At 58.1% G+C, this 25,596-nt stretch overlaps 4 protein-coding genes and 1 long non-coding RNA gene across 7 annotated transcripts; 4 read left to right on the forward strand and 1 right to left on the reverse strand.

Moving 5' to 3' along the window:
- The first annotated feature begins 509 nt into the window (after positions 1-509).
- Positions 510-2,783, forward strand: LOC134565387 (uncharacterized). The gene is made up of 2 exons (XM_063424953.1): positions 510-856; positions 1,212-2,783. The coding sequence occupies exons 1-2, from the start codon at positions 842-844 to the stop codon at positions 2,199-2,201; spliced, it is 1,005 nt and encodes a 334-aa protein (XP_063281023.1). The 5' UTR covers positions 510-841; the 3' UTR covers positions 2,202-2,783.
- Positions 2,784-3,342: 559 nt separating this feature from the next.
- LOC134565414 (uncharacterized) lies at positions 3,343-13,604 on the reverse strand. Its single transcript, XR_010083901.1, has 2 exons — positions 13,396-13,604; positions 3,343-7,670 (listed from the first exon to the last, which is right to left on the reverse strand). It is a non-coding gene; the product is annotated as an uncharacterized LOC134565414 (long non-coding RNA).
- Positions 13,605-14,553: 949 nt separating this feature from the next.
- On the forward strand, positions 14,554-17,120 carry LOC134565400 (uncharacterized). 2 transcript variants are annotated; one of them, XM_063424974.1, is made up of 3 exons: positions 14,554-14,623; positions 15,478-15,862; positions 16,637-17,120. In XM_063424974.1, the coding sequence occupies exons 1-3, from the start codon at positions 14,597-14,599 to the stop codon at positions 17,107-17,109; spliced, it is 885 nt and encodes a 294-aa protein (XP_063281044.1). In that variant the 5' UTR covers positions 14,554-14,596; the 3' UTR covers positions 17,110-17,120. The 2 variants fall into 2 exon arrangements, with proteins under 2 accessions (XP_063281044.1, XP_063281045.1); XM_063424975.1 differs by having other exon boundaries at positions 14,557-14,623; positions 15,628-15,862.
- Positions 17,121-17,251: 131 nt separating this feature from the next.
- Positions 17,252-19,113, forward strand: LOC134565380 (uncharacterized). Its single transcript, XM_063424939.1, has 2 exons — positions 17,252-17,584; positions 18,018-19,113. The coding sequence occupies exons 1-2, from the start codon at positions 17,252-17,254 to the stop codon at positions 18,975-18,977; spliced, it is 1,293 nt and encodes a 430-aa protein (XP_063281009.1). The 3' UTR covers positions 18,978-19,113.
- Positions 19,114-19,251: 138 nt separating this feature from the next.
- LOC134565358 (hornerin-like) lies at positions 19,252-25,295 on the forward strand. 2 transcript variants are annotated; one of them, XM_063424876.1, is made up of 2 exons: positions 19,252-20,652; positions 22,171-25,295. In XM_063424876.1, the coding sequence occupies exons 1-2, from the start codon at positions 20,527-20,529 to the stop codon at positions 24,463-24,465; spliced, it is 2,421 nt and encodes an 806-aa protein (XP_063280946.1). In that variant the 5' UTR covers positions 19,252-20,526; the 3' UTR covers positions 24,466-25,295. The 2 variants fall into 2 exon arrangements, with proteins under 2 accessions (XP_063280946.1, XP_063280947.1); XM_063424877.1 differs by having other exon boundaries at positions 22,174-25,295.
- The last annotated feature ends 301 nt before the right edge of the window (positions 25,296-25,596 follow it).

A 25,596-nucleotide genomic window follows, 5' to 3' on the forward strand; every position in this document is an offset into this window, starting at 1 on the left:
CACCGACCCCCCCCAAAGCGCTGGGACCCCTTCCATTCCAAGAGCCCACCCGTGTGCGCTAGGACCCCCCACTCACCGCTCCTCCCCCACCCACGGGACCTCCCCACTCACCACGCCCCCCTCTCGGCACCCCCGGCCCCGCCCATTGATTGAACCCCTCCCCCGCACGTCCCCAGCCCCTCCCGAGCCCACGGGCCGCGTTGGGCCCCGCCGGGGCCGGGCTGGCTCCACCCCCCCGGGCCGCCGCTGACCGGAGTCTGTCAATCAACGCCGGTCGCTCTGGTAGACACGCCCCAGGGGGCGGGGCCGCGCTGCGCGGCCAATGGATCTCGGCGAGGCGGAGCGGGGGCGGGGATTGGGAAGGGGGCGGGGAATGGGGGAAGGGCCCCGGGAGCGGCGCGCAATGGGGGGATGGGGAGGAGCGGCCGGGGTGTGGCGGGAACGGGAGCGCGCGGATGGGCGGGGAAGGGATTGGGGGCGGGGCATGGGGCGGGGCCTGAAAGGAAACGAAACTGGGCGGGGCCTGGAGGGCCATGAATGAGGCGTGGGATGTCCCCGCAGTGTCCCCAGCAGGACATCGAGGGGCACTTGGGCCTTGCTGGGGACATGGGGGGGATGTCGAGGCCTCTTGGGGACAGTCAGGGTGACATTGGGGTTACTCAGCGGGATATTGGGAACCTCGCGGTGTACCAGCGGGCGGAGGGGCGGGGCCGGGACGGCGACGTCACCTTTCCCTGTTTCCGGCGTGCCGCGCCGCATTCCCGCCTGTCCGCGACTGTCACCGGGTCCTGTTCGCCCTCCGGAGTGTCCCCAAGGCGTCCCCACCGTGTCCCCAACAGCCATGGACATCCGCGAGGTGCGACAATCCCGGCGTGGGAGGTGCGGGAGGGGACAGAGGGTACACGAACGGTGGCAGACGGGACAGGGGGGACACAGGGGGTGGCTGATGGGACAGAGGGTCGTAAAGGGGACAGGAAGGCGTTGGAGGAAGTGAGGAGGTGACAGAGGGGTGGGGGAAGCCGAGGGTGGTGGGCGGGGGGGACAGCGGTGGTTGCATGGGGGTGGCAGAGGTAAGGAGGTGATGTCAAAGTGACAGGGGACACCTGAGCCCTCCAGGGTGGGGCAAAGGGGACCCCGGGAGAGCACAGGGGCCATCCCAGGAGGCCACAAGTGCCATGAGATCCCTACCACCTCCGCTGTCCCCACCCCAGCTGCTGAAGGCGCAGGTAGATGCGGTGGCCACCCTGGGTGAGCTGGCAGCCACAGTGACCGTGCCACCCAGGCGCGCGTGGCCGCTCCTGTACCAAAGGTCCCTGTGTGAAGACCTGAGGAGATTCACCTGGAACCTCTATGACACCCTGGACCACAGCGATGTTGCCTCCCTGGGCGAGCCCGTGACCACCCTCAGGGCCACCCTGTGGGACACCCAGGCCGATGTGAGACCTGCGCTCGGTGCCTGGCGGGGGTTGGTGGATGCACTCGAGGACAGCTGGTTCTGGCTGGTTGAGGAGGCCGCCGATCTCCTTGACAACTGGGAGGACGCGGCCAAGGACACTGCCAAGGCCACCGCGGAGACCACTGTCAAGGCCACCACCGAGGCCACTGCCAAGGCCACCATCCCTGCTCAGGCTGGGGACCTGCAGGACAAGACCGCTAGCCAGGGGACAGCTGGAGATGACCTGGTGGCCACGGCCCAGCAGCTGCCACTGTCCCGGGCCGAAAAAAAGGCAGCTTTGTTGGTGGCCGCACACGAGGCCCGGGTGGCGGCAGCCACCAAGGCCATGGAAGAGGCCACCAACAGGCTCAGTGACACAGGGGCAGCCACCAGGAGGGGACAGCGGGCGAAGGTGGCCCGAGGTCTGCTGGGGCGCTTGGTGGTCATGTGTGACAGAGCCTCCCTGCTCCCCTTGGAGCTCCAGGATCGGCTTGAGGACATCGAGGCCACCTTGGAGGGGACAAGAGAGGTGACCTCCCACGTCCTCAAGGTCTTGGAGGCCGTGGTGGCTGAGATCGAGCAGCTGTGGGAGGCCAGCGCCCGCCTGACCACGCGTCACCTGCTGGGGACACTTCAGGACATCCATGACCTCCTTTGGAATCCCGATGTTGGGTCCGGTGGCCCCCGTGACCCCCGTGGCCGTGCGGTGGCTGAGCGGTGCCAAAATGCCATCGAGGACATCCCGAGGCTGCTGCGGGGACACTGATGTCACTGCTGTGACATCATCGGGGCAATGATGCCATTGGGGACATCACTGGTGTCATTTGTCCCCTCCCCCCTCCCTGCACAGTATGTGAGACAGGTTTGGGGAATTTTCTGAGAATTTTCATTGAAATTGTCCCAAATCCTGATGGGAATTCCTGAGCTGATGTCACTGGGGACACTCTGAGGATACTCAGGCAAACCTGGGGACACTCAGGGACACGGGGACAGGAAGTGAATGAACACCCTCAGTGCCTTGCAAGAGAGGCAACAGAGCCGGGTTATAAATAGAAATAACAATATTGACAATACAATATTGGCTTTTGTATTCATGTATCGGCTTTTGCACATTGTTATTGATCACAATGATTTTGATATGGTACAATTTATAATTCCTTGCAGGTGTTTTTTGGTATAACAATCTATCAGTTTGTGTGTGCACCATATAGCCGACAGAAAAGGCAGTGTAATAAATTGATATTATATTGTAGGCCTTAGCAAAATCTTAAGAGACTGCAGAATGCTAAAATGCTTTTATATTATAACCATTATAACTTTTATATTATAACTAACTTTTATATCATAACTAAGAGAATGGTCTTGTCCTTGTTTGAAAGACGGGTGTCTGCCAGGGAAAGCTGGAGCCTCCCTTGGAATGAAGACTGCAAACTCCCTCCCTCCCAGTATTATAATTTTGAAAATGAAGGGGCTCTCAGGCAGAGGTATGGGAATAGGAATAGCAGTTCTGTACTGGTGTGTATAACCGGGCAAACAAACAATCCCAAGCCCAGCATCAATAACAACCAGAAGCAGAAGCCAGGAACACTTCCCTGAGCGCGGCCCTTTCCCCTTTGGTGCAGTTCCGGGCACGGCCGGCAGGGGCGCTGGTGGCTCCCGGTGGGCGGGGCAGGGGCGATGATCCCCCCGCGGCTGCAGGGGGCGCTGTGGGGCGGGCTCGGGGAGCAGGCGGGGATGGCGGCTTTGTCCGAGAGGGGAAGGGATGGAAGGGATGGATCAGGAACTGCGGAGCTGTGGGGGAAGGGATGGAAGGGATGGATCAGGAACTGCGGAGCTGTGGGGGAAGGGATGGAAGGGATGGATCAGGAACTGCGGAGCTGTGAGGTGTTATAAATGCCAATACGATATTCTAATTAAAATAATAATTTGGTTTATTAACAAAGATCGAATTAGAGAATTTCGGTAAACCCACCAACAGCGGAGATACTTGACAGTCTTTTTCCCGGGAAAATGCCAAGGGTGAACCGTAAGACACAGAACATGGCCGTCTGCTGCCTCCCCTTCGGTTCACAAATTTGCCCGGTTCGAGGCTAAGGTTTTATACACTTTATTCTGCCCTCAGCAATATTTCCCCATATTTCCTTTGTTTCCTGGCTAGCTATTCAAATTCAAGGGTGTCTCCGACCAGGCTGGAAAGAGTTCTTTCTCTCAGTTCATATGTTAATGTCCAATTTCTATAGATCCTTATGGCTGATGAATGGTCGAGATATGGATGATGATGCTTGATGATCAGAGAGGGAGTAGTCAGGAACCGTTGATGGTTCTGCCGCCTTATCTTGATGGGTCTCCTCCCGGTGCTCCAGGAGACTGCCGGTTTCCGGTAAACCTTTTGTCTATTTCTGAATGTGAGTTTCTGGGGTGGCGCCTGCTTTTTCATAATTTTGGTTTAACAAAATGTTACAGGGTGTCCTGAAACTTACATTTTCATAGAACACACATATATATACAGTTTTATAGTTTTCAATAATATTTCATTAACTATAAGAACATGAATTAATCATTTCGCATTTTTCACATGGGGGAAGGGGTGGAAGGGATGGATCAGAAAGGGACTGTGATTGCTGGGGGGCAGGGCAGAATAGGCCCCAGAGTGGATCAGGAATGCGGACCCCCGTGTGTCCCCGCCATGTCATCCCACAATGGGGACTCCTTGGGAGGCACCTGAAACCAGACACGGCAATCAGCAAACCCCAAAAGGCACTGGGACCCTTCTAGGCAGCCAAGGAAATTTGAGGAGGGGGCTCATGGGACATGCCAAGGTTGGGCCAAGAGTCCAGTGCTGCTCCAGCCCAAACCGCCTTGGCTCCATCCCGGGGATTAGAAAGAAGGAGTGGGACCCGTTCCAATGACATCTGGGGGTCCCATCCCCTCTTTTACTTCATTCAGCCACCTCCTGGCAGGTATTTTCTGGGAGGAATCCCTGAGTTTGGGGAATTTTTGGGGTGCAGTTCTGTAGGGGGACAGCTCTGTCTGGCTTTTCCCTCCCTGTTGTGGCCTCTCAGCTGCCCCCAACACCCTGGGGCTGCTGGGATTTCCCTCCTGGAGACAAGGACCTTCCTTCCCTTCCAGGACCGCAATGCCCAGAGGGAGGTCCAGGTCAGGAGGTCCTTGAGCAGCTGCCCCACAACCTCCGCCAGGGTCTCCCAGCGCAGCCGGAGCCGCTGGGCCTGGGGTCCCCAAAGCCCTCAGCAAGGCCCAAGTCCCTCCCAGGAACCCTCAACTCCCTCAAACTCAGTATCCCCCACAACCCCTGCAAGTTCCCCCCATGGCACCGGCCATGGCCATGTCTCCACATGTCACTGGCCATGTCCCACCATGTCCTCACCCAGGGCTGTCTCCTCACCACGTTTCCATCCCTGTCATTGTCCCCCATCTGTGCTCGTGTCCCCCCATATCCCCATAAATGGCCACATCCCCTCAATGTCCATGTGTCCCCATGTCACTCTCCATGTTTGTCTCACCATGTCCATGTCCCCCCCCATGTCTTCACCCATGTCTTAGTTCAATGTCTTTATTTTGACCCCAAACATCAGGTGTTTTCAGATGAAGAGAAAATAAAAAGCAAATCAAGGTCAAGAGAAAAGGATTTCTGTGTCTGGCCTGGCTGAGGGTTTCATGATCTGGGGGTTAGATTTGTTTCTTTTTTACTCATACGGTTTTTTTCCATAAGTTGCTAGGAAATTAACTACTGGGTATCACACAGAATCACACAGAATTAGTTGGTTGGAAGAGACCTTCCTGATCGTCGAGTCCAACCCGTGCTGTAACACCTCAACTAAACCATGGCACCGAGTGCCACATCCATTCTTTTTTTAAATACATCCAGGGATGGCGACTCCACCACCTCCCCAGGCAGGCTATTCCAGTACTTTATTACTCTCTCTGTGAAAAACTTCTTCCTAATATCCAACTTATATTTTCCTTGACGCAGCTTGAGACTGTCCCCTCTCATTCTGTCAGGTGTTGTCCGAAGAGACCGACCCCCACCTGACTACAACCACCTTTCAGGAAGCTGTAGAGCATAATAACGTCACCTCTGAGTCTCCTCCAGGCCAAACAACCCCAGTTCTCTCAGCTGTTTCTCATAGGGCTTGTGTTCCAAGCCCCTCACCAGCTTCATTGCCTCCTCTGGACGTTGCCTCCTCCTCAAGCGTCCCAACGTCCTTCCTAAACTGAAGGGCCAGAACTGGACACAGCACTCGAGGTGTGGCTGAACCAGTGCCCAGTACAGGGGAAGAATGACCTCCCTGCTCCTGCTGGCCACACCATTCCTGATCCAGGCCAGGTGCCATTGGCCTTCTTGGCCACCAGGGCACACTGCTGGCTCCTGTTCAGTTGCTGCCACCAGCACCCCCAGGTCCCTTTCTGCCTGAGCACTGTCCAGCCACACCATGCCCAGCCTATAATGTTGCAGGGGATGATTGTAGCCAAAATGCAGGACTCAGCACTTGAACTTATTAAACTCATCTTATTGGATTCCACCCATCCATCCAACCACTCCAGGTCTCTCTGCACAGCCCTCTTCCCTTCCAACAGGTCAACACACGCTCCCAGCTTAGTGTTGTCTGCAAACTTACTAATGAAAGATTCAATACCCTTGTCCATGTCATCAATAAAAATATTAAACAGAACTGGCGCCAGCACAGACCCCTGAGGAACACCACTGCTGACTGGCCACCAGCTGCATGCAGCACCATCACCACCACTCTCTGGGCCCGGTCATGCAGCCAGTTCCTAACCCAGCACAGAGTGCTCTTGTCCAAGTCATGGGCTGCCAGCTGTTCCAGGAGTATGTTGCGGGAGACAGTGTCAGAGGCCTTGCTGAAATTCAAATAGACAACATCCGCAGCCTTTCCTGCGTCCACCAGCTGGGTCACTTGGTCATAAAAGGAGCCCAGGTTGGTCAAACATGACCTACCCCTCCTAAACCCATGCTGGCTGGGTCTGATACCCTGGCCATCCTGTAAGTGCTGCATGATAATACTCAATATAAACTGCTCCATATAGTACTTATGGGTACTTAAGCAAAAAGTAAAGGAAGTTGCCACAGGAGAGGACTGTAGCACCTGGCTACACTTCTTTTGTCTCTGGGAGTTTTCTCTCACAGGGGGAAGAAACTGCAGGTTTTGGGGGCAGGTAAAGGACAGGGCTGGGGGCAGCAGCTCTCTCTTGCTCTTGGCATCAGAAGGAGGAGAATCAAGTTGATGCTTATTGTGGGGAGAATTCCCTGTCACCACTGGAGTCCAGTCCTAGGAAATCAACCACCATCTGCTCCTGTGTCCAGGAATCCTGAGCCTGCCTTCTCCTGCCCCTGCTGGAGCCCCCACCGCTTCTTGTGCACTGCTCTCGGTGTTCTGCTACGCTGTAGCCCCACACCCCCTGTCCTGCCTGGATGTCCCACAGTTCCAGCCACAGTTCCAGATACCACTGCAGAGTTTTTGATACATCTCATCCACCAGCCTGGAATTTCTGCTTGTTCCTGCTGTTCCAACTTGGTGCCCCTGGGAGTCCTGCAGAGACACCAGGATACTCCTGCCCCTGTGTTTATCCAGGAGCCCAAGGGAGACAGGAAGATGTGGAGCCCCCACACCCAGGTGTCTTCCCAACAGGGATCACCAGGACCACGGATCACCAAGGCTCTGCCCAACGGGGATCATGGGGATCATCCAACACCGATCCTCCCATGGGGGATAGAGCTGGAGCAGCGCACGGAGCTCTTCCTGCTCTCGGGGCACTCACCACCCTTAGTGGTGTCTCTGTTGGTGTTTGGTCAAGTCAGAGCTACTGGAGAAGCTCTTCCCACACTCAGGACACTCCTAGGGCCTCTCCCCGGTGTGGATGCTCTGGTGTTTTCTCAGGTTGCAGCTCCACCCAAAGCTCCTCCCATATTACAAGCAGGTGTAGGGCCTTTCCCCACTGTGGATCACCTGGTGCCAGATCAGGTCGGACCTGTATCTGAAGCCCTTCCCACATTCCAGGCACTTGTGGGGCTTCTCCCCCCCATCAGGCTTCTCCCCCAGCTCTGAGCTCTGCCTGCATCTCCAGCCGCCCTCCTGGCACAGGGGGGGTCTTTCCTCCTCACAGCTCCCTGCGCTGGGTTTGCAGCCCCTCCTCGGGCGGGATCTCTGGGGCTTTTCCTCCTCCTCCATTCGACACTCCTTGGGAATGAAAAATCCTGGTTTGGGGAGAAAACAAGAAGAGAGTGCCTTAGGTTGGGGGTTCCTCTGTGCCCCATCTCACATCAGGAAGTCATTGGCACCTTGTATCTGTAAGAACCTCCAAAACACCAAGATTCTGCTCAAAAATCCTCCATACATCAAGACACAGATCAAAAACTCCCCAAACATCAAGACTCGGCCAAAACCTCTTATAAAACATAAAGATTCAGCCCCTGCAAAAAACCCAAACCACCAACATTTAACCTCATAAAGCTCAGAAACACAACGACTCACCCTTGTGAAAATCGTGGATACCCCTCCCCGGTCCCCTGCTGCATATGGGGGGGCAACGCTCCTGGGGCTGGGGGTATGCTGCAGATACAGGGAGGGGTGGAACCTTGTGGTGTCTCCTCTTCCTCCTTCTTCTGTGTCCCTACTCTTCCTTACACCATTCATCTTTCTCCTGCACAATCCCACCTTCTCCTCCCACATGCACTGTTTGACCACTTTGTTCTTCAGCACTGCTCCTCCTTCCCTTCTCCTCCTGCCCCCAGGCCCAGCACCCACTGCCGCCTCCCTCTTCCCCCCAAACCCACAGCATCCCCCCGCAGGGGCAGCCATGGAGCTGGGGCAGCTCGGGCTGGGGCAGCGCTGGGCTCTCGGCCGCTCCCGCCCGCACTCGCTCCCCACTTCCTTCCCAGGAAAGGAAGAAGAGGAAAGTTTCTTTACAAACAGAGGCTGTCAGTCTGCTTGGAGATAGGAACAGGCACTTGTACATAAGGAAGGGACAGAAGAAGCCATCAGTGCCACAAAATGTTATTAACTGACCACACAGACTGCTGCTCAGCCAAGGTCCTGCTGAATTCATGAACTTCGACAAGAACAACAAAGACTGAACAGAGCTCTGAATATCATTACCTATACAGAAGAGGGGTGCATATTAAGGGAGGTAAGTAGTAGGGGGATTGGGAAGTCTGTACCTCTCAAGTACTTCAGCCTATGGGGAAAGGGAAAAGGGAGATGGAGCCAGGAAAATTAGGATGAAAAGAAGGCTGCATCCTACAACAATTGGAGAGACCCCACAGGAAATGTCCCATGGCCTCTCCCTTTTTTTTAGGAATGAAATGACTTTTACAGGACTCCTCTGTCTTCTTTGTGGACACAATCCTCTGGTGATGTGAATTTTCCCATGCACCTTGGGGCTTATCCAGAATTCCTTTCACCCCCCGGGGCAGCGGGCAGGGAGTGGAGCTGAAGGTGCCTCACCCACTTTGGGGGATCGGCTCCCTTGGGTGGCGGCGGCACCGGGGATTGATTGAGGACCCGAGAGTGTCCAGGAGACAGACGAGGGACACATCAGGGGGGCTGGGAAGAGTCCCCACGGAGAGAGCACTGAAAATCTCATCAGTGAGGACACTGGCATCTTCAGGGAGGAAACAGGGCAGGGCACCCATGCAGAGTGCAAAAGGGAAAGCCAGGAAGGGCTCCTGGCCAAAGGGATGAAGATCCCAAACTATCTCTGACAAGTCCCTAGGGAGAATACTGAGGTAATTTGCACAAAGTTTTAGCCTTCATCTTTTTCAGATTCTGTGCTGCCAAGGGTTCTAGTTCTGATCCTCACATTAAGTGTTAGTAAGCCCTCTTTACAGAGCAGGTAGACAAAACAAATCCTTTTGCTGCTGAAGACCAAGGACAATGAGTACAATTTTCAGGCACAAAAGCATAAACAACAGTGGACTGAAGAGAGAAACAAGAAGCATGATACATCCCGACCTAATATGCAAATGAACAAAAACGTATTCAAGTGTAGGACTTTGGGACTGGTCATCCATGTTGTGACCATTCTAAGTCCACCTTGAATGTAGCCCTGGTCAGGCTCTTGTCCTGGCCAAGGTGTACACTTAAGGCCTTTCAATAAACAACCTACTTTAGTCTCTAGCTCTGTCCAGTCTCTGTTTCAGGTCAGCCTTCACAAGGAATCGTTCTTCCAGAGGTCATTAAGGACATGGACACCCAGGGGGCAATAAGAGAAGTGGAGAAGGGATTTAGACAACAGGGGATGGATGGTGTTGGTGTGCTGGGAAGGGTTAGGCTAAAGGGGAGTGTGCAGGAATATGGTCAAGGCAAGAAGCAGCAGGAGGAATGTGCGTTGTAAGAAAAAGAATGACGGAAAAGAGGAAGAAGAGAAAAATATTGAGGACTGGGATGTTTTTCAGCAGGGTGTAATGCTCAAAATTTTCCAGGTGATTCAGATCCTTTGTATCTCCAGTTTCCATAACAGGCACCACCTCTGGAATACGGGCTGGGCAGGGCAGGGGGAGCACAGGGACCAGCAGGAGGAACGAACATCTGGGAAATGTGAATTATACAGGGAAGGATAAAGATAATATTTTAAGGATTTGATTTGCCTCACTGGAGAAAGGAATGGTTTTGCAGAAAGCTCAGCAGCTGTCACACGATGAGCACCCACAGGCACTCAGGGGGGCTGCAGGAAGGACACAAGAAGCCCCTGGAGCAGTGGCTCACAAAGGCACAGCAGGGGAATGAATGCAAGAAGGGAGGAGGAAAAGGCCAAGCTGAAGGCAAAGGCCATGGCACAGTTTCTACAGACCCCCAGGGATCAACCCCAGGGCCCAAGGGGGCCCCAGCACCCAGGGGATGGGCTCGGCCACAAGCACCTGGCACAGGCATTGCCCTCCTCGGCAGGGGAGAGCCCACCCAAACAGCCCCTGGCAAGGAAGCAGCTTCCATCTGCAGGCCACAAGGACACTGCAAGCACACACAGCAGCACCCTCAGCACCAGCAAGGCCAGCCCTGCATGCACAGGCATTGGGAGGGCTGGCACAGCTCCCATCACACCAGGGACCCACCACACTGCAGCCCTGGAGAACATCCAGGGGGGCTCTGGATCCACAGGAGCCTTTCCTCACAGACACAGGGGCCTCTCCAGCCACTCTGGATCTCAGAGCTAACGGGGAAAATGCCAAAAATGTCTTTGATCATTCAGGGGATAAGTGGGAAAGATGAGTGGTTGTGTTCTATTCAACCACTATTAGAAGATGTGGGGGATGGGTTTGAAATACATGAATTTTTATTTCATCCTAATTGTGATTGTAATTTACTGGGAGGGGATTGGATGGCTAAATTAGGAATGAAAATTCATATTGTAAAAGGTAAAACAGAGGATCGTTCTGTGAGACCTTTGTGTCAAATGTCTGGCAAGGCCTAGGCTGAAGTGAACCCAGAAGTGTGGGCAGCCCCAGGGAAAAAGAGAAAACTAATGAAGATATCTGACTGTTCAACAGAAATTGGTGCAGCTGCAAAGGGAAACTGCAAATGGAGAATGTTGGGAAAACTTCACTCCAATAACTGGGGGGAATCATCCCTCTCCCCACTCCAACATGTGCTGCCACTGTCTGTGGCATACAGGGAGCATTGCACCACTGGGCTGTTTGTGCTACCACAAGCTCAGAGAAATCACTTGGGAACCCAAGGATGTGATGACGGAATTAGAGAAAAGAGATCAATTGATGCAGCCGTGGCTGGAGGGAGTGCCCAAAAATGGGGAAAAGATGAACGGCCATCACAACAAATCCTACAACACCATGGAGCAGCCCCTGGGAACCCAAACAAATTCACATCACGAGCCAGAGAACCCATTTCTCATTTCAATGGCATCATTAGATTACAAGATGGCCTCGAAATAAGAACCAACCACACAGATCCAGCTCCTGAGGCTGGCCAAACAATCCACTCAAACGAAGAACACAACATTTCACCATGGGATGGGATCAGATTATCTATAAGCAGAAGGACGAAGACAGTGTGGAAAATTAAATGACTCAGGATCCGGTTGGCAAGGAGATGACAACCAAAAAGTGGTGAAACAGATAACAAAGGAAATAAGAAAGCAGCTCATGTTCCAGTCCAAACGTGCAAAGGATGGCAATGGGACACGGTTTCGTGGTTCCCTGGCACACCAGGGCTTCAACGAAGGCTCTTTCTCCTCTCCTGTGCTGCAGCAACTCTCATCTTCTGACCATGCACCACACCTTGCTGAGTGCAGCTCATTCAGCAGCTGAGCAAGGGGATGCAGGTGGCAGCCAGGCCTCCTGAGCCACCAACGCCTACAAAAGGACACGGAATGAGGGCACCGAGAACAATCCCAAAACCAAAGAGGGCCCAGGAAGGAAAAACAGAGTCAGTGAGGGAATCTGCTTGGAGATAGGGCCAGGGACTTGGAGATAAGGAAGGAACGGGAGAAATCATCAGTTTCAGAAAATGTTACTAATTGACACGGACTGCTGCTCAGACAAGGTCCTGCGAAATTCCTGAACATCGAGAAGAAAAACAAAGACTGAACAGAGCCATGAATATCAGATGTTAGATAAAAGGGGGGTTCAGATTAACGAGCACATGCAGGAGGAGGATCGGGAAGTCTGAACTTTCCAAGGACCTTCGCCACTGGGCAAAGGGAGAGAGATGTAGAAGGGAAAATTTGGATAAAAAGGAGGCTGCGTACTCAAACAATTGCAGACACCCCATGGAAAATGCCGCATGGCCTCTCCCTTTGGTCATCAATGAAGTCACTTTTACAGGACTCCTCCGTCTCCTTTGGCCACACAAACCTCTGGCGACGGCGATTTTCCCGCCCGCTCCCGGCCACACGGCAGCCACCTCCGTCCTACCCACACGAACCGGGACGAGCCAGCGCTGCTCAGGCCCCGGCTCCTGCCCAGGCCCCGGCGGGAAGGAGAGCGCGGGCAGCCGCTCCCGCAGCGCCCTCAGGCCACGGCCAACACGGCGCCCACACGGCACAAGGAAGCCGCCACAGCCCCCTGCCGCCCCCTCCGCCCGCAGCCATGGCCCAGCCCCGCCAGAAGCCAGCGCGGCTCCCACCTGCGCTGGGGCCGCCTCCGAGCTCCGCCGCCGCCTCACCGGGCTCCGGCCGCTGCCGCCGCTCCCGGGCCCGCACACGCGCTCCGCCAATGGCGCCTCTGCTGCCACACGGCCCACCGGGGGGCGGGCCCGGCCCCGGCCTGCTCCCCGCTCTGCCCAATCAGCGCCGCACAACCACGACTGACGCCACAATCAGCCAATCGCACACAGCCAGCCCCGGGCTCTGCACACGGCCCAGCCTCGGCCCGCGCTCTCAGCGCCCCCCGGGCTGTGTGAGGGGAAAGGCGGAGATGAGGAACAGCCCTGGCACGGGCCCGGGCCCGAGGCGGCATCGAGCTGCAAACACCAACAAAGTTCTCCGCACCTCCCGGCCCGCCTTTCCCAGCGCTGCGTGTTCGCTGCCACCGAGTCCGAGCAAAGCCGTCAGTTCTCCTAGCCCGAATTTGGAGCATCAGTGCTTTGATTTCCCCGAAGAAGGAAAAACCGCCCCAAAATTCTTTGGCTGAGTGCTGGAGGGGAGAGATTTCTGGCAGAAAACTCCTAAAGTCGTTTTTCCCTAGAGTTGGGAAGAACGAACCAAACCCAAGTGAGGTGGGGGCCCCCACCCATCCCGGGGGTTCGGCCCTCCCCTTTCACCCCCCGGGAACAGCGCCGGGAGTGGAGGGGCTAGAGCGGGACTGTGGGGGCACAGGGGGTCCCCAGCACCGGGTGTTCCCTCGGGGCTCGGTCCTGTCCTTCCCCTGTTATCAGCTGGGACGCCCCCAATTTAGCGAGGACCCCCAAAGCGCTGGGTCCCCCCCGATCCATTATCCCCCCTCAGTGCGCCCAGGACCGTCCACTCACCGAGCTGGCTCGCCCCTCTGCGGCCACCGCTGCGGGGAGCCTGTCAATCAACGCCGGTCGGTCTTGTAGCCACACCAATCAAGGGCGTGGGCTGCGTTGGACGGCCAATGGGAAGCGGCGGGGCGGGGAGAGGCCGGGGTTCTTAGGGGCACCGTGAAAGAGGCGTTGGAAAATGAAGCGGGGGCCTGTGGGCGGCAGCTAATGGCAGAGGAGGGGGCGTGGCCTGGTTATGGCCGGCAGGGGAAGGAACTGGGGCGTGGGAAACGGGCGGGGCCTGAGATGGACTAGAAGTGGGCGGGGCCTGTAACTAATGGGGCGGGGCCTGGAAGGAAACCGAAGTGGGCGGTGCCTGGGGTGCCGGAAAGGGGCGGGGGAGGGAATCAAACCGACTCTTTGGGGACATCCGGGGATTCTCGGGTCCCAAATTATCCCAAATCCTGCTGGATCCCAAGGAAGGATCCCAAATGATCTCAAATCCCAAATCCTGGATCACAAATGAGCCAAAATCCTTCTGGATCCCAAGGAAGGATCCCAAATGACCTCAAATCCCAAATCCTGGACCTCGAAAAACCCCAGATGCCAGATCCTTCTGGATCCTCCAAATCCAGTCCTCAAAGATCTCCAATCCTGGATCTCCAAACAATCCCAAATCCCAGACCCCAAATGCTGCTGCATCCCCAAAAGGAATCCCAAAAAAAAAATTCCAAATCAGCGTCCTGGCATGGTAAATCAGAGCCCTGGTTTGGGTGAAAGGGCCCTGAGGGGGTCAGTGAGCTCCTGGCAGGGGAAATGGAGCCCTGCAGGATAAATCTGGGCCCTGAAAGGGTCCCTGAGGTCCTGGCAGAGCCAATTGTGCCTATTGAGTGTAAATCAGGGTTGTGCGGCAATAAACATGGTCCTGAAAGGGGTGAGTGGGGTCCTGGAAGGACAAATGGGGTCCTGAGAGGTTAAAAGGGGTACTGAAAGGTGGAATGGGGGTAAATCAGGGCCCTGGCAGGGTAAATCAGGACCCTGAGGGGGTCAGTGGCATCCTGGCAGGGGAAATGGAGCCCTGGGGGATCAATCTGGGCCCCAAGGGGTTAAACCCGGCCCCGAAAGGGTCACTGAGATCCTTGCAGGGTGAATTCTGCCCCTTGGGGGAGGGTCAGGGCGTGGGGCCCTCCCTCCTCCGAGCCTCGATGCCCTCGGTGCTCAGAGCTCCATGATGGGGACGGTGACAGAGCCTAAGGTGGGAGCCCCAAAACCCCCAGGGCCACCCCCAGTGGGCAACTGAGGGGATTTTTGGGAGGATTTGGGGGGAATTTGGGGGTTTGGGGAGATTTGGGGGAGTTTTGTTGAAGGTTGGGAACCCACAGGGCTTTGGGTGCAGCCGGGAGGGAAAAGGGAAGTGGAAAGTTCCGGAGTCTGTGGAGTTCAGAGGGGTGGGGAGGGGGAAAAGGTGGTGTGGGAGACTCCAGATTCCTGGGGAGATTCAGACTGAACGCCCCAGAATCTCTCCTGGGTACCGGGGAACACCAAAACCTCCCTGGGGCCTCACCTGGGACACCTGGGCACCTCCCAACCTCACCTGGGCACCCCCCTCAAATTCCACAGGAGCCTCACCTGGGCCTCCCCTGGCCCCGTGTCCACCCTATCCCCCCTGGGCTGTCTCCCCTCGATTTCCCCTGCTCATCTGGGAGCCCCATAACCTCACCTGGGCCCCCCCAAATGTCACCAGGGACCCCCAAAACCTCACACTGGGACCTCCTCAAACCTCACCTGAATTTTCAAACCCCAGCTGAGACTTCCCAAAACCCTTCCAGGACCCCCCTGAAATGCTCCCAGGGCCCCCAAAAGACCCCTCAGGATCTCCAAAACTTAACCTGAGAAGCCCGGAAGACCCCTCATGACCCTCCAAAACCCCCCAAAACGGCGCCAAAACCCACCTGGGACCCCAGAAACCCTTCCAGAACCCCCCAAACCCCACCTGGGAGCCTCCCAAGCCCCCCCAGAATCCTCTAAACCCCACCCAGAACCTCCAAAAGCCCTTGGTACCCTCCAAACCCTACCCCACCCAGCCTGACCCCCCTTTCCTATCCCCAGGTGTCCCACCCTGCCCTCCCTGCTGAGGTGGCCCCAGCAGTGGCCACAAGACGCAGGGCCCTGGAGGCCCTGGTGGCCCTGGCCGAGGCCTTGGGGACACCGGACAGCGTTCCTGCAGCTCTGGCCCAGGCTGAGGATGCTTTGGGTCAGGCCCAGGTGGCCTTGAGGGAGCTGGAGGTGGCCCTGGAGGACATGGTGGCCCCGGCAGTGGCCCTGGGGACCCTTGGGGATGAGGACCCGGAGCAGCTGCGGCAGGTGGCCGCTGTGGCTGAGGCGGCGGCAGCAGCGCTGGAGCGCGAGGAGCGACGGGCGCGGTGGTGCCAGCTCTGGCTGCGGGCTGGGCACGGGCTGGCCGTGGGGCTGATGGTGCTGTGTGCTGCCGTGCGTGAGTAAAAACCAGTAAGGACCAGTATAGACCAGTATGGAGCAGTATAGACCAGTACAGACCAGTTTAGATGAGTTGGGCTCCAGACCGGGCATGGGCTGGCCGTGGGACTGATGGTGCTGTGTGCGGCTGTGCATGAGTAAAAACTAGTATGGACCAGTACAGACCAGTATAGAGCGATATAAATCAGTATGGGCCAGTATGGAGCAGTTTGGACCAGTATGAGTTTGTACAGATCACCAGAGACTTCCCCTTGCCCAGACTAGTATAAACCATTTCTGACCAGCATGGACCAGTATGAACCAGTTCAGACCAGTATCGACCAGTTCAGACCTTCCCCTGCCCCAGGGGGGACACTGGGAGCAGACTAGGGACACTGGGCTGATGCCATGAGTGTCACTGGGGACACTGGGGTGACCCTGGGATGAAGACTTTGCTCTGGGGACAATGGGGCAGTGGCACAGGCCAGGGGTGGTGACAGTGGGACAGAACTGAGGACACTGGGGTGGAACTGGGGGCACTGAGACACAACAGGGAACACTGGTATAGGGACATTGGGACAGGACTGGAGACAGTGGGATGGGACTGGGCTGGGGACACCGGGCTGGTGACACTCGTTTGGTGACAGTGGGACAGAAGTGGTGGCACTGGGTTGGTGACACTGGGACAGGACTTGTGACACTGGGCTGGAACGGGGCAGGTGGTACTGGGCTGGAACTGGTGGCACTGCCCTGTCCCTGGTGCCACCTGTGTGGTGTCTCCGTGTCCCCACAGTGTCCCTGGACTCGGCTCGTGCTGCCCTGGGGGTGGCCGAGGATGGTCACCTGCTGCTGGCCCTGGCCGCAGTGGCCCTGTCCTGCGAAGTGGCCCGGCGGGGCTTGGGGACATCGCGGCATCACTTGGCCACCACCGCGGGCCACCAGCGGGACATGGCCCGGCGCCTCCGTGACCGCGCCCGGCGGGTGGTGGCCGCCAGGGCCAGCGCCGAGGCCGCGGCGGCCACCAACGAGGGCACCGCGGCTGTGCTGGGGCGGCTGGAAGAGGTGACGCTGGCACTGGAGACCTTGGTGGCCGCTGTCACCCGAGACAGGGAGGTGACGCCGTGGGGGACGCGGGGACAGGGGTTCCCCAACGCCACCCGGGTACTCGGGGACATCGCGGCGACCTTGGGGACATCGGGGGAGGGGCACGAGGAGGTGGTGCGGAGGCTGGAGGTGGCCCAGGGGGCGCTGGCGGGGCAGGGGTAGGGACAGGGCGGGGACACGGGGGAGGCACTGTCACCGCCGGGGCACGGGGACACCCCGGAGGACCTTGGGGACTCCCCTGTGTCCTTCCCTCGGGGACACCGGGACCACCCTGACGTCCTCTGTCGCGTTTTGGGTCACCACGATGTCCCCGATGTTCCCACAGTGTCCCCAACAGGACTCCAGTGTGTCCCCAGTGTCCCTAACAGGACATCGGGGAGACCCTGGGAGCTTGCTGGGGACAAGGGGGGTCCCGTTGGGGGTTGGGGACACTCAGGGGGCCATTGGGGACCTCACGATGGCCCCGCGGGCGTGGGCGGGGAGTGGCCGGGGAGGTGACGTCACCTCTTCCTGCTCCCCCCCCACGGCCACGCCGCATTCCCGCGTGTTCCCCGAGTGTCCCCAGAGTGTCTCCCTCCCGCCAGCATCCCCCCGGAGTGTCCCCGGAGTGTCCCCAGCGGCCATGGAGCCCCGCGAGGTGCGACAATCCCGGCACGGAGGGGCGGGAGGGGACGGGGGGACACGGGAGGTGGCGGCAGGGGACAGGGGAGTGGCAGAAGGGACACGGAGGGTGACAGAGGGGACAGGGCGGAGACAAAGGGGAAGGGGGCGTGACAGAGGGGGACCAGGGGTTGAAGGGCCAAGGGTGTGGCAGAGGGGACAGAGGGTCAGAAAGGGAACAGGAGGGCGTGGGGAGAAGGGGGGGAGGTGACAGAGGGGTGGAGGGGACTGAGGGTGGCAGGGGGATACAGCAGGGGATGGGCAGAGAGGACGAGGGGGTGACAAAGGGACAGAGAGGACAGCTGAGCCCTCCAGGAAGGGACAGAGGGGACCCTGGGAGGGCACAGGGGCCACCCCAGGAGGCCACTGGTGCCACGTGGTCCCTGCCACCTCCCCTGTCCCCTTCCCAGGTGCTGGAGCGGCTGGTGGCCGTGGTGGCCACCCTGGGTGAGCTGGCCGCCACTGTGGCCGGGCCGGATGGGGATGTGCTGCTGGCCGTGTCCCCAGGGTCCCTGCATGCGGCCCTGGGGACATTCATTTGTCACCTTCGAGACACCCTGCACCACCGCGGTGTCACCTACCTGGGCCAGGCCCTGGCCACCCTCGGGGCCACCCCAGGGGCCACCTGGGCCCATGTGACAGCCGAGGCCAGCACCTGGCGGGACTCAGTGGCCGCGCTTGGTGACAGCTGGGCCCAGCTGACTGAGGAGGCCACCAAGCTCTGTGATGCCTGTGGGGACAGGACCACCACCGAGGCCACTGCCAAGGCCACTGCCACCAGACTGGCTGGGGACTTGCAGGACAAGGACACCCGCTGGTGGATAGCTGAGGACAACCTGGTGGCCACGGCCTGGCAGCTGCCAGTGGCCCTGACTGAGGACAAGGTGGACTCGGTGCTGGCCAAGCACGAGGCAAGGATGGCAGCAGCTGCCGACGAGGTGATGGCAGCTGCCAAGGCCAGGGAAGAGGCCGTGGTGGCCTCCAGCCAGGCAGGGGCAGCCAACAGGAGGGGACAGCGGGCGGAGGTGGCCCTGGGGCCACTGAAGAGCTTGGTGGCCAAGTGTGACAGAGCCAGGGCGTTCCCCAAGGAGCTGCAGCGCCGGCTGGGGGACATCGAGGCCGCACTGGAGGGGACAAGGGAGGCATCCGCTGATGTCCCCGAGGCCTTGAAGGCCGCGGTGGCCGAGACCGAGCGGCTGTGGGATGCCAGTGCCCGCCTGGCCACGTGTCACCTGCTGGGGACACTTGGGGACATCCGCAGGCTCCTTTCGAGTTGCCCTGGTGGCCCCTGTGGCCCCCGTGGCCGTGTGGTGGCTGAGCGGTGCCAAAAAGCCATCGAGGACATCCCGAGGCTGCTGAGGGGACAGTGATGTCACTGCCGTGACGCCATGAAGAGCGGTGAAGCCACCAGGGGACACCATTGGTGTCACTTGCCCCCTCTCCCCTCCTCAGACGAGATTAGAGACAAATTTGGGAAATTTTCATTAAAATTGTCGCAAATCCTGACAGGAATTCTTAGGGTGACATCACTGGGACAGGGAAATGCCCCTCAGGGTTCTCATTTACCCTACCAGGAGCCCCACTCACCCTGCCAAGGGGTCGTTTTGCCCTTCCAGGACCCCATTTATCTCCGCCCAGACACGACCCCCCCCCCCCCCTCAGGACCCGCCCCGGGATATGTGGTCGGCTTGGAGAAAGGGGCGTGGCCAATGCGGGGCGGGCTGTGTTATTAGAAACCGAACGGGGGAGCAGGGGAGGGGGTGGGACCCCCGAAAATCCCGGGAACTCCATGGGAAACCCCCAAAATTCCGGAATTCCATGGAAATCCCCAAAATCGGGACCCGAGACCCGCCGAAATCCCTCAGATTGTGATAAAAATTTGATTTTTCAGGAAATCCCCAGGTTTTAATGCTTCAAATTCAGATAAGAATTTGATTTTTCAGCAAATTCAGTGCTTTTAATGCCTCAGATTTAGGAAAAAAAAAAAAAAAAAAGGTTTCCCAGCGAATTCCTGAATTTTATTGCTTCAAATTGGGATAAAAGTAGGTTTTCCAGACAAATCCCAGTTTTACAGCATAAGTCCCAGGAATTTCCTGGAAAATAAATTTTTAATCCCATTTTGGGGCATAAAAATGGGAATTTCCTGGAAAACCAACTTTTTAAAATCCCAAATTGGGGCATTAAAAACTGGGAATTCTGTGAAAAATCAACTTTTAATCCAAATTTGCCGTGGGGGCACCTGGAGATATTGGTGACATTGGGGACTGGGGTTGGGGACGCCAAGAGACACCAAGACCAGGACTGGAAACACCTGGGGACAGATTTTGGGGACACCTGGGGACATCAAAACTGGCTCTGAGGAGATTAGGGACATTGGGGACAGGGTTGGGGACACCTGAGGACATCAGGGACAGAGCTCAGAACACCGGACCAGGATTTGGGGACACCAGAGGACACAAGGACAGGGGTTGGGGATACCTGGGGACATCAAGGACAAGGTTGGGGACATCTGGACCAGGCTTGGGGACATCTGGGGATGTTTGGAATCCAGTTGAGGACGCCTGGGGACATCGGGGACAGGGTTGGTGACAGCTGGGGACACCAAAACCAGCACTGGGGACACTGGGGTCATTTGGGACAGGTTTGGGGACACCAGGACAGGGTTTGGGGACACTGAGGTACACTGGGGACAGGGTTAGGGACACCAGGACAGGGGTTGGGGACACCTGGGGACACCAGGATCAGGGACACTGGGGACATCGGGGACAGATCTGGGGACACCTGGACGGGGTTGGGAACACGTGGGGACACCAGGAATGGCTTTGGTGACACCGGAGGAGGGTTGAAGACACCAAGGAGGGGGCAGTGACGTGGCCCCGATGTCACCCCGTGTCCCCAAGATCCCCCCAATGTCCCCAAATGTCCCGAGCCGTTGGGGGAGGGGAAGGAGACGGAGGGGGGCGTGTTTTGGCCAGTGACGTCACGCCGGATGAGGCGGTGCATTCCGGTGTGACGTCACCGCTCGGAGCCGCGGCGGGGCTGCGGGTGAGTGGCCCGGGGCGGGTTGGGGGGTCCCAGAGGGTCCTGGGTGGGGTTAGGGGGGTCCTGAGGGGTCCCGGAAGGTCTCGGGGAGGTTTTGGCGGGACGCAGAGGGTCTCAAGGGCTCCTGGGTGGGGTTTGAGGGGTCCCGAGGGGTCCTGGAGGGTTCTGAGGGATATTTTGGGGGGTCCCGGGAAGGTTTTCGGGGTCCCGAACGGTTCTGGGTGGGGCTTGAGGTGTCCCAAGAGGTCCTGGAAGGTTCTAGGAGGGGTTTTGGGGGATCCCGGGGAGGATTTGGGGGGGTCTAGGGGCTCTTGGAGGGTTCCAGGGGGAATTTGGAGGGGGGAGTCCGGTGTGGACTTGGGCGTCTGAAGGGATCCTGGGGGATTTCCAGAGGGTCCTGAGCGGGATTTGGGGGGGTCCCGGATGGTCCTGGGGGGTCCGGGGTGGATTTGGGGGGAAAACTGAGGGATCCCAAAGGGAATTGAGGGGTCCTGGGTGGGGTTTGGGGGGGTCGCGGGGGGTTTGGTGTGGATTTGGGGGGTCCTAGAGGATTCTACGGGGAATTTTGGGGGAATTACAGGGGTCCTGAGAGGGATTTGTGGTGTCCTGGGAGGTCCAAGGAGGGATTTGGGGTTCCCAGGGGACCCTGGGTGGGATTCTGGGGGTGCTGGGTAGGATTTGGGGGGTCCCAAAGGGTCCTGAGGGGGATTTGGGGAGTCGCAGGAGGGATCTGGGGGGGTTTGAGAGGGAGTTCAGGGTGGGGTTTGAGGGTCCCAGGTGGTGTTTTGGGGGTCTTGGGTGGGATTTAGAGAGGCCCTGGGGGGTTTCAGGTAGTCCATGATGAGTCCTGAGGGGGGGGTCACAAAGGGTTGTGGGGGGTTGGGAGGTTCTGGGGGAATTTGGGGGGGTCTTGGGGGGTTTTTGGGGGTCCCAGGGGAGGATGTTAGGGGTGGGGGGGATCAGGGATGCGGGAAGTCCTCTGGGCCAGTAGAGGGCACCCTATGGGCAAGGGAGGGGTCAGTGGGGTACCCAAGGGTCAGCTGGGCACCCAGGAGGTCAAGTGGCCAACCCAAAGGGTCAAGCCAAGGGTCAGGTGGCCAACACAAGGATTAACTGGATCCCCAAGGTGGATCTTGGCAACTGGGCACCCAAGAGTCAAAAGGGTTAGGGTTAGAAGAATCTAAGGGCCAGTAGAACATTCATTGGGCAAGAGGTCAGTCCGTGGGTCAACTAGTCAGTCCAAGGGTCAAGTGGTCAAACCAAGGAGTCAGTGGGGTACCCAGGGGGTCAACAGAGCACCCCAAGGGTCAACTGGGCACCCACGGACCAAGAGGTCAACACAAGGGTCACCTGGGAGCTCCAATGGGCAACTGGTCAATCCAAGAGTCAACTGGCCATCCCAGGGGTCAACTAGGCATCCCTCAACTGGGCACCCAAAAGGGCAATTGGGCACCCAATAGGGTCAACTTAGGACCCAGTGACCAGGTCAACTCCAGGGGTCAGCTGGTTCCCCCTGTCCAGCAGCCTGGCCCAGGTGGCCCGCCACGTCCCCGCAGGGTGATGGCACCAGGCCGGGTGCGGATCTCATTCCCGCGGCATGCACCGGCACTGCTGGACTCGCTGAACCGCCTGCGGCTGCAGGGCAAGTTCTGCGACGTCGCTGTCCATGCCGGCGGCCGCGTCTTCGCCGCCCATGGCAGCGTGCTGGCGGCTGCCTCGCCCTTCTTCCATGACAAGCTGCTGCTGCACGCCGGGCCACGCCTGGCGCTGCCTCCCGCTGTCGACGCTGGTGCCTTTGAGGGGCTGCTGGAGCTCATCTACTGCGGCCGGCTGACCGTGGCCGCAGAGGCGCTGCCTGGCCACCTGCTGGTGGCCAGTGCACTGCAGATGTGGCACGTGGTGGAGCGGTGCTCGCAGATCCTGAGGGAGCTGGAGGGGGCCAGGGCTGGCCATGGTTGTGGTGGGGCATTGGCATCAGCAGGGAACGTCAGTGGTCATGATGGGTCGTCAGCATCAACATCGGCAAGGAACATCCATGGTCATGATGGGTCATCAGCGTCAACATCAGCAAGGAATGTCTGTGGTCATGATGAGGCTTCAGCATCATCATTGAATGTTCGCGGTCCTGATGGGTCATCATCATCATCATCATCAAGGAATGTCCGCGGTCATGATGAGGCATCAGCATTGTCATTGAATGTCCGTGGTCCAGATGGGTCATTGTCATCATCATCATCATCATCATCATCATCAAGGAATGTCCGTGGTCATGATGGGTCATCATCGTTGTGGAACATCTGTGATGGTCACGAGTCCATCCGTGGGCTTGATGGGTCTTCAAGGGCTGTCCATGGCCATGAGGGATCTTCGTCTTCATTGTGGGTCAGCCACGGCCAGGAAGGATCTCAGTCGTCATCTTTATCAAGGGCCATCCATGGTCGTGAAGAGTCTTTGTCATCATGGAACATCCATGATGGAGATGAGTCCATCTGTGGTCTTGATGGGTCCATCCATGATCATGATGGGTCTTTAAGGGCCATCCATGGGCTTGATGGGTCTTTGCCATCATCATCATCATCGTTACGGACCATCCGTGGTCATGAAGGGTCTTCATTATCATTGTCAAGGACTGTTCGTGTTCGTGACGGGCCATCATCATTGTGGAATGTCCATGATGAAGATGAGTCCATCCGTGGTCTTGATGGGCATTCACCGTCATCATCATCATCAAAGGCCGTCCATGGCTATGGTGGGTCTTTGCCTTCATCGTCGTCATCATTGCAGACCAACCACAGCCAAGAAAGAGCTTCATTGTCATCAAAGGCCAGCCATGGTCATGAAGGGTCTCCATTGTCATCGTCACGCACCATCCGTGGTCCCAGTGGGTCATCACGTGCCAACCGCAGTGGAGAAAGATCTTCATCATCCTCTCCCTCCTTGTGGACCCTCCATGGTGGCCCCACGGCCCCACGGCTCAACCGTGGCGGAAAAGGACCTTCATCATCATCATCGTGGGGTTCCCATGATGCTGAGGGGACAATCCATGGTGACATCAGGGCGATCCATGGTGGTGATGGGACCATCCATGGTGACATTGTGACAATCCATGATGACAGTGGGACAATCCACGGTGACATTGTGACAGTCCACGGTGACAATGACCCTTCCTCCTCCTGGGCCACCTGTGCCACCACTGAGGAGCTCCTCCAGCTCCACGTGGCCACTACCACATCCCCGTCCCTGCCATCCCAGGAGATCCTCAAGATCCGTGTGGGGGGTGACGATGACAATGACGATGACAAAGACCACAAGCGTCTCCCGCCAGACACTGCCACCGCCGCCGCTCTGCCCATGCCACCGGACCCACCCGCCATCTTCTACATCAAACCTGAGCCGGCTGCCGCCACAGCCACCACGCCGGACATCCCACCGCCCACCGAGCCACCGGTGCTGCCCGGCTGGACGCCAGTGGACCTGCATGGTAACGAGCTGCCGCGGCGCGGCGGGCAGCCGGCACACGCGCCGGTGAAGCTGGGCACCGCGCCGGCCGACGGGAAGCGCTTTGGCTGCGCCTGCGGGAAGCGATTTGCAGCACGGCCCAAGCGCGACCGACACATCCTGCTGACCCTGAGCCTGCGGCCCTTCGCCTGCGCCCGCTGCCCAAAGCGCTTCAAGCTCAAGCACCACCTGGGCGAGCACATGAAAACTCACCGCGCCGACCGCGGGCGAGGCCACGGGGGCCGGGGTGCGGCCGGAGACCAGTACGGGCCAGTACGGACTGGTACGGACCAGTATGGAGCAGTGCTGGGCGTGTGAATGACCAGTATGGACCAGTACAGACCACTATAGACCAGTGTTGGGTGTGTGAGTGATCAGTACAGACCAGTATGGACCTGTATAGACCAATATGGACCAGTATAGACCAATATGGACCAGTATAGACCAGTGCCGGGCGTGTGACAGACTGGGATGGATCAGGACTGATATGGACCAGTATGGACCAGAGCCGGGTGTGTGAGTGACCAGTATGGACCAGTACAGACCAGTATGGGCCAGTGTTAGGCCAGCTAGTGACCAGTACAGACCAGTATGAACCCATGGTCCATACTGTGCTGGGCCTTTGAGTGACCAGTATGGACCAGTACAGACTAGTATGGGCCAGTGGTGAGCATCTGAGTGACCACTGCAGCTCCCAGACCAGTTAAAGGCTCTGGTCCCAGTTCAGGCCCTGGAGTGCTTTTGGGGGCGCTGCCAGTTCACGCTCTACTGGTCTGGGCCTAGTTTCGCTTTTAGTCCCGCCCCCTCGATCCCCAGCCAATCAGCGCTCCTGTTCTGGCATAGCAGCCAATGGGAGTGCGGAAGGGGCGGGATTTAGTTATCATGGGAACCGGGCTGCCGGGTCGATATGGCAACAAGCGAGGGCGCTTCTGGGTTCATTCCCGCCCTCTCTGCTCTCGACCAATCAGCGCTCGCGGAGCCCAGCGGAACAGCCAATGGCGATGGGGGGCCGGGAGCGGCGTTGCCACGGCAATGGGGGCAGCCGGGCCTGGAGCCGCAATGGCGGGAAAAGGGAGAAGGAATAAAGGGAATGAAGGGAGTGAATAACGGGAATAAAAGGAATAAATAAAGGGAATGAAAGCAATAAAGCGGTTTTGGTGTGGGGTGGAAGCAACTGGGGTGGGGGCGGCAGCTCTGCGGGGCGGTTGGGGATAGCAGGGACGCCCCTGGGGACACTGGAACCCCTCTGGTATGGTACTGGGACCTTTGAGGACCCTGGTTTACCCTGCCAGGACCCAGTGACCCCCAGCAGTGTCCCCGTATCCGTCCCAGATGCTGTTGGTGGCACTGGGGGCACCTTGGGGACACTTCGGGTACACTTTGGGGGGTGTTGGGGAGAGTTTAGGGGATGCTGGGAGAGGTTGGGGGCACTTTGGGGAGTTGGGGACA

Source organism: Prinia subflava, unplaced genomic scaffold, assembly GCF_021018805.1.
Source record: "Prinia subflava isolate CZ2003 ecotype Zambia unplaced genomic scaffold, Cam_Psub_1.2 scaffold_47_NEW, whole genome shotgun sequence".
Classification (NCBI taxonomy): domain Eukaryota; kingdom Metazoa; phylum Chordata; class Aves; order Passeriformes; family Cisticolidae; genus Prinia; species Prinia subflava.